At 40.2% G+C, this 16686-nt stretch overlaps 1 protein-coding gene across 10 annotated transcripts in view; it reads right to left on the bottom strand.

Annotated features, from left to right (window-relative positions):
• The window catches only part of LOC110957849 (R3H domain-containing protein 2), a 60507-nt gene that overhangs the window by 4901 nt on the left and 38920 nt on the right, over positions 1-16686 (bottom strand). For 7 of the 10 annotated variants that reach the window (XM_051948189.1, XM_022204673.2, XM_022204415.2 and 4 more), the window contains 11 exons: positions 13727-13962; positions 12010-12191; positions 11408-11506; positions 10253-10546; positions 6255-6390; positions 4895-5052; positions 3974-4113; positions 3647-3747; positions 2375-2544; positions 2007-2151; positions 692-786 (listed from right to left, as the gene is read on the bottom strand). In XM_051948189.1, the coding sequence (XP_051804149.1) occupies positions 692-786; positions 2007-2151; positions 2375-2544; positions 3647-3747; positions 3974-4113; positions 4895-5052; positions 6255-6390; positions 10253-10546; positions 11408-11506; positions 12010-12191; positions 13727-13962 (1756 nt within the window). The remainder of the gene's footprint in view (positions 1-691; positions 787-2006; positions 2152-2374; positions 2545-3646; positions 3748-3973; positions 4114-4894; positions 5053-6254; positions 6391-10252; positions 10547-11407; positions 11507-12009; positions 12192-13726; positions 13963-16686) is intronic. The other 3 variants (XM_022204992.2, XM_022204836.2, XM_051948191.1) reach the window with 2 other exon arrangements.

Below are 16686 nucleotides of genomic sequence, written 5' to 3' on the forward strand. Positions count from 1 at the left end.
ATCAATAGTCGAAAAGCAAGGAAGTGAATTGCATCTGGATTTTTTTTACTGCTAAAACTGCATCTTTTTGAAAAAGTTCTGCAGCTGGTGGCATGTTTCTTATTGTTTAAAACTGTATTTATTACACTAGACAAACTGAAACGGGCATTTCATGATCAAAATACAAAGCTGCAAATGGACTGGGCCATCATATTTAAAAGAGTTTTTAGTCCCATATGAACCAGCAAGGTCCTTACTCTCCCAGGGGCCGGGTATGTTGACTGTCCCTGGAGTTAAAAAGAAGACAGTCGGTGCAGGGCTTTTTATTTCAATGCACTGTCTTTAAGGAACGCTCTTCCTTCTGACATTAGGCAAGCTTCCTCAGCAGGGGTGATCAAAGCAAAGCTGAAGACCTATTTGCTCTCTGCTGCATATGAATCATAACCACTGTGTCTTCTTAGATATTATCTTTATCGGTTTTAGCGTTGCTATTGTTATTGTTTTTATCTGCTATCATTTTATTGTAATTTGTTGCTTGCCCTGTGAAGCACTTTGACTTTAAAGTGCTGTATAAATAAAGTTATTACTATTATTAATAAAATGTCTTGTTAATGGGGAAAAAAAGTCAATTATCAACACAAGATTAATGCACACTGACGAACTGTAAAGCATTGAAAAAGAGGATTCAGTCCAAAGGCCTGCCATTACTGACCTGATGGGAGCTGTAGGAGGACTGGCCATGCATGAGGGGTGGAGGACACAGGCTGTACTGGAGGGGCTGCCCCAACAAAGAGTAGCGACCATCACCTAAACACCACAAATCATCAGTTACAACCACAGTCATCAACCCTACATCTTTTACTGCAGCACTTCACCGTTTCAGAAGTCATGTGGACTCAAATACCACACTACATTGAGGTCTCATCGATTTTAAATTCCTTTTTTTTTTTTTTTTTTTTTTTTTACAGATTTGGTCAAGAAAACAGCAGAACCAAGAGTTGGAACAATGAGGGGGATAACAGATTTAATCAGTTATTTTACGAGATTGTTTTCAAACTTGGAGAGTTAAAAGAAAAACCTGCAAAGCAATGAAATCATTAGCATGAGGATGAATGTGACTGACTGCTATTAAATATATTTATTTTGGTGTTTTAAAGACAAATCAAAAAAAGACCTGCAAGGAGGTCACATGACAAGTACGGCAGACTGATGCAAGACCTTGTTTGGACGTGCAATCACGCGTCCCAAACAGTGGGGCTCTATTTATCTGTTAAGTACTGTGTGTAGATACAGGTCAGAGGACAAAGATGAGCTAAATTCACATGTAGCTGCAGAAGATTTGACCAGGTGGCACGGTGCCAGTCATGTGAATCTGCTGAGGTGACGTGACAGTTTGTGACCAAATGACAAAGTTCAGAAGGTTGATGTGGAAATGGGTGAAAGATCATAAACCTGATGAGAGGTTAAAACACACAGGTGCAGAAGTAGGACACGTTTGTTTGTTTGTCTTATACAATAAATAAAATCTTGCTTTGATCAACCTGGTTTCGATTTTTGTAATTATTTCTAACTGCTATGATAACATATTACTTTAATGTTGTTTGTTAAAATGGGGGAAAGCGGAAAAATCACTACAATCACACAGAGCACAATTCAAATAATGACACAAAATAATTCTGCTGCATTACCTTAACTTATTTGTAGGTAAAAATCTTCTCAAGTCTGAGCTATGGTGCTCAAATTTGAAGGACAATTGCCGTTATGCATTTAGTGTAAGACGCTGCACACAAACTAATGGATAATTACAACAGAAAGACTGACAATCAGTTAGCCTGTGCTTGTATTTATTGATTAAAATAAAGTAATATGGTAAAATTATGCAGCTGATTGTCAGCTCAAGACCCTGAACGAATTGATGCAAAAAGTTAGAACAATTCAAATGCATTTTTTACTGTAGTTTTGTTCAGGAATTATTACAAAATATCTGTTTATGTATTCAAACCTTCATTTTTCCTGTTCATACACACCTTGAGCTGGTCCTCCTGGCCGGGGAAACTGGGAGATGAGGGGTAATGGTCCCAGGCCTGGACAGACGCTGCTAACGCTGCCGGAGGGAGACGGGGTGGGAGACTGAGTGGGGGAGGCAAGGGGACTCGTCAGCTGGGTACTGGCCTGGGTACACAGAGAAAACAACAAATAAAGGAATACTATAATCTAAAGCTGATCATCTTTACACGCTCTGGAGGACATACTGCCATAAAGGAGCTTTAATAATCAGCAGTATCACAGATGGCCACTGGGGGGCAGAAAGGCTCAAGAAAGAGTGGATGGATCCTGCACACGAATGAGTGGATATGAGAGTTGACTGAGAACGTTTCTGTTCAGATGTGTGTACCTGTGGAGTGTTATCGGGTTTGTAGAGCTCTCCTGGCTTGCTGGGCCGTTGCTCTATACTGTAGTACTTGCATGGGTTCCACTGGACCAGGGGAGGATTCTGGGAAGGCTGCGGTCCATTGGGGACACTGAGCTGCATGACCATCACCCCGGGCCCAGGAGGAGGTACTCCTGAGGGAGCACAGACAGTCAGGCACACATGTAGATTAACAGATGAACAGATGATGGGAATAGCACTGGCACAGCTCTAGTGGTCTATATTTAAGTTTCATCACAGATAAAGATAAATATTTGATTTGGCACAAAGGCAACTTCTGATTAGAAGAATAAAAGGACAGTTTTCTTTTAAAACTGACAGAGGAATTGGAGCATTTAAGCCATCTTACTTTGCTTTTATAAACTGCATTTAAACATTTAACAACAACTGATCCTTCTGTATAAACAGATGCTGGGTAATCAAACAGATTTAGGTGGGAATGAAGTTTGGTTTTATCTAGTTTCAGAAGGAACAGAAGCTCACAGCAAGGATAGTAGACCTAGCATGTGTTATGTTGGCTTCACATTTGGTACGTTAAGTGATGAATCACAACAAAAGCCAACAACTCAATAATATTTTAGTAACTATAAGGCTGGAATCTTGTGAAATGCACCTTTAACGACCTGCAGACAACCTGTAATACACACTACCACGATGGCTGGTTTCCTGGTTCGAGATCACCACCTGATGTGTGCTAGTATATCAGCTTAAGCTATCAAACACCAGAAAACAAACTACATTCACAGTAAACAGACGTAGTACAACATTTTGGTCAAATCAAGCACAGTGTTTACACCCGCTGTCTCAAAGTAGGTGAAAGTTTGTGAACAGACGAAACTATACCTTTCAGGAAAATGTTCCCACTGACATAGTTGGGTCTCAGATCACTCTTTCAACATATAAACAAGACATACTTAAACAGAAACGAGGTTAAAAGGATAACGTGACCACCGTGGTAATCAACATTTACTTAAGGAAAAAGGGGGAGCACAATCAACAAGTGAATGTAGGATTTTCCCAGATTTCTCTAAACATTACCTCTTCGGGGACATTAATGTGTGAACTCTATGTACCTTTGCCTGAACTTTTACCTGAATACCTTTCACCTCATTTACTAAAGCGGAGCTGCAACACTGCCATCAGTCACTATAGGATTTGTCGGGATAATCACACTGTTCCCACACAGTATTGTAGTGGTGAAAATTGGAAATGCAATCTCTGTGCATCAAGTCTCACCTGAATATTGCTGCTGCAACTGTGGAGGGTTGCAGGGGGACGGCGACTGTGTAATCTGATACTGCTCAGAGCTGGGGGGCTGCAGGTAACCTACCGACGGGCTGCAGCACAAACACAAGAAGGGGGGAAAGTGATTACAGTTTAAAGGGTAATGCATGCATGCATACACAGTATAAGCAGTTCAAAATTTCTTTTGGTATTTGTGTTTTAGTCTTCACAGCGCATGATGTTTATATTTAATGCATTTTTATTTACAGAAGGCTAAATGTCAAATGTTTGAACAGTCTCGCCAAATCGATGGTATGAAAAGGATGTGCGCATACATACCTTGTGCTATTCTGCTGTGTGGGTGTGATAACACTGTAGTAGACGGGCATGGGCCCCTGGACAGACTGGCTGACTGGTACCATCACCTGCTGCTGGTACTGCTGCTGCACCACCTGCTGATTTTCATTGCCCACTGGTACCTGATAGAGTGTCAAAAAATGAAGACACCATTTTTTTGATGCTGAACAGCAGCCATTTTAAAAGGCAACATCCTTCTGATGATGTCAATGTCTGTGGATTTCTTTGCTCTCTTAGGAAGATTGTAGATCGTGAACGCAGGCGTTACTGGCCGATAACACACCCTCAGGTTTTCTTCACATAGTTCATAAAAATACCACACATTAAACTACGCAGGTAAAGAATGGCAGTTTACTTTAGATCCACACCCAACTAGAAACACAATGACCTCACTGTCAGATGCTCAAACTGGCTCCTGCATCAAACGTTTCAGAAAACACTTGCACACCATTTGCTTTGTGAGTTTTTTGTGAAGTTTGTGGTAGTTTACTTTAGCTCCACACCCAACTAGAAACAAAAAACACTTGCACACCGTTTGCACACCGTTTTCTTTGTGAGTTTTTTTTTGTGAAGCTTGTCGTAGTTTCAGGACTGTAAGATCTACATAATTACAGATAATTTATTAATCACTGACTGTAATCGAAACTAAAGACCAAAAAATAGATTTAGGGCTCATTTAGTTTGAGCACTTTAGCATAAAATGTTGCCTTTACTTTGCACCAGATGGAGCTGTTCATTCTGGTGAAATAAGTCATGTGTATATGGATACCAGTAGGAATTTTCAGTTTATCTGGCAGGGCTCACATACAATTCTGCAATCATTCATTCATCATGTTTAGTAAAGAATGACAATAAAACTGCTGTATATATATCGACCAACAGATGACTGAAAACAGTCCATACCTGATATGATGGCATCTGTGGGTACTGGACCATTATGCTTTGCATTTGTCCTCCTATGCCTGCTCTCTGGGAATTGAGCAGACCAGGGTTTTGGGGCTGCTGCACACCCATCATGCCCTGGTAGCTCGGCTGCTGGCTGGGCATCATGGTCTGGAGACCTGAGGACAAAATAGAACATTTTAGGAAGGTGAAGACAAAGTGCAGAACAAGAGGTTCCATCAACAGGTAACTGGGACTTCTTACAGGATATATAAAGCATACTCTTTAAATCAAATGTATTTTAAGGCACTTTATTTGTGCAAAGTTGGTGGTTTGCAATATAGATTAACAACAAATAGACTATGTGGAAGGAAGAAAAATATTACAGTCCAAAGGGTTTTAGTTCACACTCCGTGTAAGTTTGAATCTTCACTGTTACAAAACGTATATTTCAAAGCAGACAGCAGCTATGGAGTGATGCAAGGTCAGTAAGACCTTACTGTTCATGAGCTATGTGGACCTGGCAGCCTTCCATTATGATCTGAAGTCCATTTAGGCTGTCAACAATGTCTATCTCTCTCTTACTGTATAAACACGCAGCGACCGCCACAAACCACAAATTAAGAGCGTGAAAGATGAAGCTGCTGCCTGCCAGGATAAAGTAAAGAACTCTATATTTATCCGTGCATATTTGACTTGGCTGGACAATACAGGGACAAGGTTGTTTAAATTCGACCTTTCACCAGGTAGAATTAAAACTAAGCGTGATTTAGCAGGTTTTTTTTGTTTGTTTGTTTGTGTCTTTTTGCTGTGAGACAACGTAAAACAGAAATAAAATCAAGTGGACTTTAATTACTGCTGAATCCATTTTGGATTGCAGTTTGAAAAAGTAAATTATTATATCTTAACTTCACTTTATTTTATTTCCAGTGAAAAAAATACATGTGGACATTATGTTATTTAATTTTATTTATATAGCACCAGTTCATGTCATCTCATAGCACCTCACACAGTAAGGTGCACACTTTATGAAATAAGTGAATGTTATACCAAATATAGATATTATGCCACAGAAAACCCAGGAAAGTCTGAGTGTTAATTACCTCCTGGGCAAAGTGTATATTTCAAAGCATTTTTTTTAATGTTCAAGTGACAGTCTCTGTCACAAACTCACATTATAAATTCAATATTTCTTTAAATAATAATGCACTGTTTACCTTGATTTTACAACTTAAAAACAGTAATAGTGACGTGCAAACAGTTTGGGAATCCTACAAAATCAGTGCTTAGTAACGTCCTACTTCAAAAACAGCGGTATCTATTCACCTACAGAGAACTGAGGTAGAGTTGATGACAGCGCAGCATAACAAAGTGGACTGACCTGACTGCTGTGTGGGCTGAGGCATGGGTTGTGTGCGCTGGGCAGGATAAGACACCTGGTGGGACATAGGCTGGGGCACACGGTACTGCTGGCCTGAGCTGGGATACTGACCAGGAGGGTAGTATGACACCTGTATCTGGAGAGAAACAACAGCAAAAACAGCTTAGAGAGTAACAAATGCACAAACAAGAGAAGAAAACTGTTGCTAAATCACACTGGATGAGACACCGAGTACACATTTTGAAAATTCAACTCTACATTTATGTGATCAGTTAAGTAATACAGCACGCTATGAGCTATTCTGGCCAAAGACTCAGGTTCTAAAATCTTTTTTTTGGTTAAAATTCACAATGCTGCACAATAAAACAAACAAACTTCATTTATTCAAACGTGATATTGTACTGAAGTGCATGCAGGTCTGACACTGTCTCATAATGAAGGAAATCACTTTAATTTGTGGCCAAATCAAAGTGGAACTAAAGTTAGTTATTGAATATTCTCTGTAAGAAATACTAATATACTAATAGTTTTCCTATTTGTGTTCTATCAGCTGCAGTACCAGCAGTGTAGACGGACCAAACTTAAAAACAAATTTACGCGATTTCTGCTTCACCAACGAAATACATGTGGGGTGTTGCCTTGGTTTTAGTTTTAGTTGAACAACTCTTGTACTATACTATATATGTACAATACACAGCAGATGTCTGCCCCTGTTTCGTCAGGGCAGTTATTTCTGTTGCACAGCGCGCTCACTTCTGCTTTTGATGCTGTAACGTGTGTGTCAAGTGCAAAATCCAATCACTCGATTAATCGCCAGAATAACTGATAGCTGCCACCCTAAAAAACACATACAAGTCCTGCTGCTGTCACAGACATTTAATAAACACAGTAAGAGACTCCTACAAACATCTGGATGCAACAACCTAAACTTAAGTCACTAGTAATGTTTATTAATCTCTCACAGACTGTCTTCATGGCAATAAAGTTGCATTTTTATTGGCGTTGCATTTCGGTTATAACAGAAACTGTACAGCAAAGTGAGTGAGGCAAAAGCCATCATACATAAAGAATGTTTTGTGCTAATTTTGGCATGCAAACTGTGTCAATCTTTGTTATGCTTCTGTACCAATATTGGTGCTTAAATGTGGAAACTTCCACAAATGGGATCACACAAATCTAAGTGTCGTCACATTAATGAAAACATATTTTCATTCTTCTTTTACCTTTGTCTCTGCTCTCTACCAGCTCACCGACGGTAAATGCTTCAACTATGATAATCAGTTAGTTCTGTAGGGTTACAATACCATTATGGAGATTTATTGCTCAAAATTTCTGCAGCCCAAATAGATGTCATGGTTGTCATTGAATAAATAAGAGACTGAATAAATAAGAATATGTGGAGGTACTCCAAGTCTGTGGATTCATCAATAAGTGCAACACCTTTTACACACAGGTAGTGATGTGATCCGCTGTTAAAATATTGATTAGTAGTGGTTTAAGACGATGCTAACAGAACTCATGTGATGACACAAGCAACAGTATTCAATATCCAGCATCTACCACTGTGCAACAGTAGACACAGGCATACGCACTTGCAGCTTATACAACTGGGCTAAATGTTGCTCAATGAGACATCATACGGTCCAAAAGAAAGGAAGCTGAATGTTAGGGAGGATCGATAGTTCCTTGATCCACCTTCATCTGCATACATGACAACAAATCAGCCCATCTAGAGGCTGCAGCGGTGTCAGTATTAGAACGGCTACACTGTCAACCACCCACACACTGAACAACGCAGTGCACCTTTCTTTCCCGACCAATGCTGTTTACACAAGTAAGGAGATCTAAGAGTGAGAGCAATAGGAGAGGGTGTGTAGGGTGATGAGAGGTATGAAAAGACACAGTATACACAGGTCAGAGCTTGGAACTCAAGAATAAAAGCACAGCGAAATAAAGCTATATAAAGTCAGAAAACAGAAGATAACACGGATCAGTTCAAGAAAAAATAACCGTTTCTACAATACAGCTGTAGATTGTCGGATATAACAAAGACCAACACGTAGGAAAAGTAACACAAAATGATTGGGTATTGCCAAACATGCACCTAATTCCAGCAAAGCCTCTATTCTTTATTACATCTGCTGTGAAGAAGTCACTTGGGTGTGCTTAGCTAAAGCTGGAGTTACTACAAATGTTAATCTACTTTTAAGAATAACGGCTGACCGCAATTTTTCTTTTCTCATAAACACAAAACCATTCGAGGTTCAGAAAAAAAAAAAAGTGACTTCGGCTATTAAAAATTCCACTAAACAGACCATCTTCTTTTACAGCTCAGCCTCAGGGAAACATTACAGGGCCTAATGTCTCCCACAGGGCGTTTAATGGCCAGGTCAATTTAGTTCTCTCTCCTCAAATGAATTATAATAACTACTTTATGGATTCAAGCAAAGGCCTGAGGAAAGCAGGGGAAGAGTGTGAGTGACAGAGAGTGAGAGGACTCATTACTGTCACCGCCTCTGCAATCAGAGCAATGTGGCAGGCGAGCTGACGACTGAGACTGAGCTTGAGAAGGTGACGCAAAGCGCTGAGTGCGAGGCCCAAACTCCCCACTGGATGAATCCGGCAACACGGTAATTACATCACACCTCATTCACGAGTTTATGGCGGAAAGTTAATGTGTGGCTGAACCCCTTACTGTATGTGAAGTTCAATGTTTTTATGCACTCGGTGAAAGAACACCAAGGGTAATGTTGCAGCGAGAGGTGAGTGGCATAGCTGTGTCACACTCAGACATAGTGGCAGACACTCTGAGATTACTGTGAGTTGAGCTGGCTGCATCTACTGCCAATTAAACCCGTTATCATGTCCTTGTAACTGAAAACTCTTATTCCCTAGAAAACAGGGATGTTGTTTAATTCTAATATCCGTTACTGAAGGTATAATAATTCATAATGCAAACAAGACAGGAGACGTTCTGCCCCTTAGCTGTGATGCATATCTTTAATTACAGTGACTAATGGAAGTTCTTCCCTCTACATCTTTATTTTCGAGGAAGATAACTGCGTTGGGTTTTGCAAATTTGGAGTTCCCTGACAACGCACGAGTAAAAGCAAGCAACTGCTACTGTGGTAGCTCTGTGGCTCCATAAGATGACTCATTCAGTGTTACGTGAAAGAAAGCAAAAAAAAGTCTCCCTGTATCTGTATGTCAACAAAGGGCAGCAATGACCACGCACCACGAACTCTTTTCTTTCACCAAATGCCATAGAAACCATTAAACCCTGGCTGACTGTATGAGAAGTACGATGCATTTTGATCCTAATTTGACTCACTGCGTAGCCAAAAGAAATAACATATTCAAGAAGACACAATGCTGTGATAATTACTATGATGGTAATTTTGTGCATACAGTTCTCGTCTCACATCTCAGCGAAACACTGCAAACACTTAATTGGCATTCTAGCCTCAAGTGCTAAAATGTGGCCTTTTCAAAGAACTTCCACAAATCAGGACTGTTCTTCAAACTGGTTTGGAAAGTATTAACAGAGCGAATATTCAACAAAATAAAACAGTTTGTCCTTATTTCTATCAACATACCTCTGGATTCCTTAAATAAAAATTAATAAATTCCTCATTAGACAAAAACAAGGCATTGCTATAAATACTATAATTCTGACTATGATGAAAGTGAGACTATTAGGCTCTTAATTCTTTGTACATTAAACATTTGTAATATAATAGGTAATATAATACAATGCATAATAAGGAAAAAACATGCATGTGCAAAATATCACATAATCAATACATTTTAATTGTTATGTAACAGCAAATTTGCCACCATCAAACACAGTTTATTACATGTACAGCTTCACATTACTCTTCTAATCCTTGGATATGACTTGCTGGGAACATGTGCATTTCTAATATTATTAAGAGTTACCCATTCTATTTGGTTTTAAAAGACATTTCATATGTGACAACCTGTGGAGGATGGTGTACCTGTTGAGGCGGAGGGGGCTGCATGTACCCTTGTGGAGGCGGTGGGGCCTGCATGACAGGCTGAGATGGAGGAGGCGGTGGAGGTGGAGGATGGGGGTGTCCAGTGGCAGGCTGGTAGCCAGACGGAGGCGGCATAGGCTGGCCCGTAGTAGCCATGATGTAGCCAGTCTGAGGTGGGGGATGCTGCGACAGCACCGCGGGAGGAGCCTGATACATGGGGGGAGGCTCAGGGTTCTCACTGGAGCCCTGCCGACTCAGTGTCATCTGGGTGAACTGGGGGGCAAGCTCTTCTCCCTGGCGGGACGGTGAATGATGTCATTAGAGTAGAGTTTCTATTTGTGGCTGATGTCACAACATTAGTAAAGTTTGTGGATTTTGCAGTGTAAGGTATAACTGAGTGATTGAGAGTGATCATCAAAGCCCAAAATGTCACATTAGAAATAGTGTAAAAACCCTTGAAACATGAGCAATAAAGGACCACAGTGTCATTTTGGAAAATATCACTATCATTCTTCTTACAAATAGTTTGTGTCCAGTTCCAAAGGAACATGTTTGGTAATTCTGCACAAATTCAAATGAAAAAAAAGATTCTGTTTATTCATTTCAGAAATGCATTCCACAAAAACACATTAGTCAACAGCAACATTTGGTCAGTTATGATCAAAAGTTATTTTGAACGCACCTTCTAAACTCAGTTTGATCTATTGAGCTTTTTCCTTGCGATGAAATATATTTTTATCAGTTCCAAACACATTCTGCATGTATTCAAAAGGATAACACAGCAGTAACAACTAGTACTTCAGTATTGACTGCCTGGTAACAGAAATAATATACTAAAAACATCCCACAAAGTACAACCAAGCCATGTCCATTTTTCTCGTCAGTTTTCTTTTTTTTTAATAGGGAGTTGAGTGCATTTTATGATCAACAGTACACGGAAACACACAGTCATTAACGTCCTTGTATAACCATCAGGCTGTCTTGCTCTGACCAAGTGTTTCCATAATTGTAATTCAATACCTAACTAATGGTAATGAGAGCAGGGTAAATGACAGAATACAGCATTATCTAAGTGGGAAGTGTGCTGGTGTCAGTCTTGATGTAGTCTTTAACTGAATTAATTCAAAGAGATGAAGCTATAAGAGGTGTCAGTACCATTGTGTACTGCTGGGGAGGAGAAACTGGCAGGAGAACCTGGGGGCAGGAAGGGCTGGAGTAGGAAACAGGCTGAGAGGGCTGCAGAGATGCCACCGGCTACACGCACCAGAAAAAGGCATGAAATAAAGAGGCAGAGAAAGAGCGGAGCAAGGCAGCGAGAAGACGGGCATCAGAACCAGATGGAAAGAAGGGAATAAGAGAAATGAAGACAGGAAAAATGAGGGTTAGAACACAAAGGAAAAGTTGTTAATGAGCAGACAGGATAGTAATGGAGGTCATAGATAATTTCTAAATGTTCAACTCAGACTATATATTAAAATGAAATGCATTTGCTTCTACTTCGAGACAAACAATAACAGAAAGATACCTGTCATCTGGCATATGGTCACTGAGAGTCACAACGTTTTATAATGCTGTATCTTCTCCTTATATATAAAACCAGATCTCATCCTTGAGCACATTATCTAATACCAGCCTTTTAGACTGCATACTTAGGGTCACTAAAGATGTTGAATTCACTGCTACTTTGAATTAGATTCTCCGTGGCTCCGAAGCATCTCTTCATTTTTAGTGATACGGTTAGCAGTGGAGGTACTTACCTGAGCAATCATGTGGTTGCCCATAGGGTGCTGCTGTGGGGTGGGCAGCAGGGCAGTTTGAGGCGGAGCCTGGGGCTGTGGCTGTGGCTGCTGTGGCTGCTGAGATGGGCAGGGAAGCAGGCTACGGCTGGACTGGGAGGCTGCGGGTGGGGGACACACATCAGGACTGACTAGGGGCAGGCCTAGTGACGCAGATGAAAACATGATGGATACAGGAAATCATTTTGCACATTCATTTCTACAAAAACAAACCTACCTATTCTTTTATTATCCTCTATTTTACAACAGAAGCCCTTTCAGTCATGTACCACTTTCTGCTAAGATGACAGCTATGTAATGTGCCTATCTGATTGCATAAACGCCCTGCTTACTTTTCCTTTAAATCCCAATGGCAATCTTAACATTTTAGCGTCACTTTCACTGCTTTCAGATTAACATAAAGGCAGCAGCAATGCAAGAAAGTCATATATAGAGGGTAGCACAAGGTGTGCATTTCTCTCTATTGCTAAGATTACTATTATATGCTTGAGATTAATCTTCACCTTCAATGCATTAAGACAGTTAAACTTTTTAATACTGAATCAGATCATTTTAAGCTGCAGAGGTGTTAAGGTGTTAGTGTATAATAACTATTTCCCTTCAGAATGCGAATGAAGCAGCAAAACCCCTTTGTAAAAATAACCTGACCGACAGTTTCTCCATGTACTTCCAGTGCTGATTTATGCCAACAGCCTGGATGAATATGAACATCTAGCAAAAACACAAATACTTAAGTCACAGCTTAGCGTTTGTCATTACATTCTGGAGCAGCATCAGATCTTGTAAAACAAGTGACAGAATAATATTAGAAGATTACATGAAGAGAACAATCTTCTTTGTCCTAATCATAACTTCACCTCACTGTAATCCCTTTAGCACAGAAAGTGGCAAATACTGCAGCAGCACCGAGTTTTTTTCTGTAAATGTGCTGTCATGTCTGAATAAAGCTGTGGGTAGCATTAACATAAAAGTCAAGTACTTTTACACAAAACTGTCACTTTTACGGCTTGACACAACCGGCAAGGGTATGTGTTCCATGTCTGAAATAGGCAAATGTATGTTGACTAGAGCAAAAGACGGCAAAGTAAAGTTAACACTCCAGCAAAAGGTGAAGTTTCACTGTAGTTTATATGGTTTGGGGGTAATTACAGTTACGATATTATGTTTGCGTACTTAAAAATAACATAATATTTACTATTCTTTGAGTGAAATGAGTATCACTACAGTATCATTATGGGCTGTTCTTGCCTTTAATGCTGCCTTCTAGGGAGTTTGTTCCAATCAGTTTTGTGTGTAGGTTACAGTAAGCCCTCGAAGTGTTTAAATCACACTGGTTTCTGATTACTTGTGCAACATATTTTGCTGCAAGAAAAAATTCCTAATGAGTGAAAATGAGTCAAAAGAATCTTAATGTCTCTTTTGCAGAAACTGCAGGCACCGAAAGATTTGCCAAGTAGCCTAAAGTTACAAATAGATAAAATGCTGTTATTATTCTGTCCAAGAGCTGGGTATCTGAGAACAAACTCTCCTTCCTGAAATAAACACCTTCAACAATGAGCACAATCTTGCTGGATTGCTCCTATTTTAAAAAAAGCAAGCTACGAGAGTGGTAAAATTAGTCTTATGGAGAAACCAAAACGCCTCTTATTTGTCCTCTGCTTTTGGTGTCAGTCCTTACCAGAACGAGAGCCTTTGCAGCTTCCCTGTGATCCTTTGTTGCTGCCAAGGCTATCCCCCCTGGTAAGGATGGAGATGCCAGAGAAGCTGCTGGCCTTGGTGACGGGCGGCCGGAGGGTGCGGTTGGAGCTGTCCGAGTCGGTGCTGCTCCAGGGCCGCGGCTCCAGGCACTTCATGTCGCTGTCTGTGCTGCTTTGACGACTGCTAGATGCCCGGCTGGAGCTCTCACGGTTCCCTCTGAGAGAAGACAGAACAGGGAGGAAGAAGAAAGAGAAAAGAGATGAAGTGACATAGACAAAATGGGAATGGATGGACACAGCAAAGTGGTGAAGAAAAACAAGGTAAAGCAAGGGGAGTTGAGAGATATGTGTAAATTAGAGACAGAGTTGAAAAACAGTAAGAAAGAGGATGATGATGAATACATTAAAAAAAGATGACATCACATGGGAGATTTGAGTGTAGATGGAGGAAGAAACATGAGGATAGTTAAAGACAGAACAGGACGGGGGGGGGGGGGGGGGGGGGGAGAGCAAAAGCAAAACAGCAGAGTAAGTTCATCAACACTTGGAGAGGACACACAGTTTGACAGGCTTTGGGATGGGGCATTCGACATGGATGCATATTGGCTGGTTAAGTGTAACCACAATACAAACTCAGGCAACATACCACCAAACGATATTACCTCCAGATTTTAAACATACGACCACACGCACACAAACCCGTCCACAGAGGAAAACACACATGCAGGGAGAAAAGATGCTCCAAACAACACCAGGGTGGAAGAGGATATTACAGTGACACAGGATGAGACAACGTCCATGAACTTAACACACAAACCACCCGTCGACATCATTCACATAGAGGACTGACAGAATGAGCACTTGCAAACATACATGTTACACATTTAAATACAGTTAAAACATTAAGACATGCACTTGAATATGTTGTATTAAAGACAAGAAATGACAGACACAAGACACAAAGACCCTTGAATTAAAACCAGATGTACATGAACACTCAGACATTAAGAGCTTATGTACATCAACACTCAGATTCACACACACCGTCTACAAAATAACTCGCTACCACTGGTTCACCACTATGGTTCTTCAGACTATATTGCTGTATACACACTCATTGTGCTGTTGTGATGCTGTCACCCTGGATAAGGGTAGCTGCCGAGAAAACCAATGATCACACTGTAAGCGCAACCACCACTCTCAGGAGACTCCTCCGTCACAAGCGAACGGTCGGGTCTGCCATTGACATGTCAGCATTAGGAATTTTGTTTTACTTGAGCAGGTTATATTGTGCTTTTGCTTGAGAAAAAGATGCATTTAAATGAAAATGAAATTAAAAAACTAATGCGACAGCTGCTGTACATAAGAAGCCGAATGTGGACAGAAAGTCTTGCAGGTGAACAGAGACCTACGACTGCACTGAGGATAGCAGAGAGGAAAAAAAGGAACAGCTAGGTCAGCTGTAAACACACGCTTTTCTCATCCTTAGAGCTGCAGGAGGGTTATGAGTAGAGTATGTCCGTGCAGACAGAGCAAGACAAAAAAGAATTGAAAACATGTAAGAAGGATCGTGGGAATCTCCGTGATGAAAACAGGGATGTGGTAAGGGTTGTAAAACCCTACTAATAGCGAGTGGTGTTTAAAGGTGGCTGTGGCTCAAATATTTCAGAGAGACTGTAATTAATGAAGGATCTATTTTGAGGCCTCTCTCTGCACAGCCTATTTTAAGGAAGGGTGGGTGCGCTGACATTCTCTGTGCAGGCAGGCACACACTTGTTCGCTTCGCTCTGCAGACAAAGATGAGAGCAGGATGAGCGGGACAAAAAAAAAAAAAAAAAGAGAGGAGGGGTTCTGCTTTTGATCACATGACATTGCATTTTCACTCTCTCCTCACGACAGCATTTCCCATCACATGAACAAACAGGGAAAGCAGGGACGATGGGCTGTTATGTGCTTCGATCACAGCATCTTTGATAGGTGCTGAATTAACCAAATAGCCTCGGTTTTTTTGGTTCAATCCACTGAGGTATGCGATTTTACTGCACTGCTGTATGCATCTTGTAAAAGGTGAACCTCTAATATACGTAAAATGAATACGGCTTGGGTTACTAATTTATATAATAAGGAAAAAGCCTAAAATTTGATTCAAAACTTCAAACATGCATCATTAATGTCATTTTAGATTCCATGTCAAACAGTCAGAAAATTTCTACAAGCAGCGCACATAAAAAGAATGAGAATGTTATTAACAAATATCGATCAAATAATTGGATTCTTCAAAGGTTTCAAATGAAAACTGCAAGTCTAGGCTTACACAAGATTAAAAAAAAATATCAAAAAATAAAAAACAGAAAAGGAGGGCTATGCCTAAAAGGTAACCTTAAAAACTCTATGTTACAGATTGCACACAAGACAGTTTACAAACAGCAGCATGTACATTGCATACGTTTACATAATCATAACACAAAACTGTTTGTATTGATGCACCCCAGAGCTGAACCTATTAGGTAATTTCTTGATTTATTGATCAGCAAAATTAGTCATTAGAATTGTGCTAAAATAAAAAGGAAAAAAATCAGGAAGATTTCAAGGTTTCAGATTCCAAAATGTGATTATCTGCAACTGGTTTTAGTCTAAGTAAATAGAGTGCACACACAAGCCAAAACATTATGACCACTCAGAAATTGTTTTTCAAAAAAAAAAGAAGCATGTCAAGGTATACTGTATACTGACATATAGATATAGATGGTAATTGAACAGTCAGATGCAAATGTGTTGGATGCAGAAGACGGACAGGAATAAAGATCAGAGTGACCAGATCATCATCAGAGTGGGTCAGAGCATCACCAGAAAAGCAAAGCATGACAGGTATTTACTGTCAGTAATGGTAAGTACCAACTAAAGGTGGTCAGTGGAAGGACAAACCACAAACCAGAGAAGT

This window comes from Acanthochromis polyacanthus, chromosome 5, assembly GCF_021347895.1.
Source record: "Acanthochromis polyacanthus isolate Apoly-LR-REF ecotype Palm Island chromosome 5, KAUST_Apoly_ChrSc, whole genome shotgun sequence".
In the NCBI taxonomy this organism is placed as follows: Eukaryota; Metazoa; Chordata; class Actinopteri; family Pomacentridae; genus Acanthochromis; species Acanthochromis polyacanthus.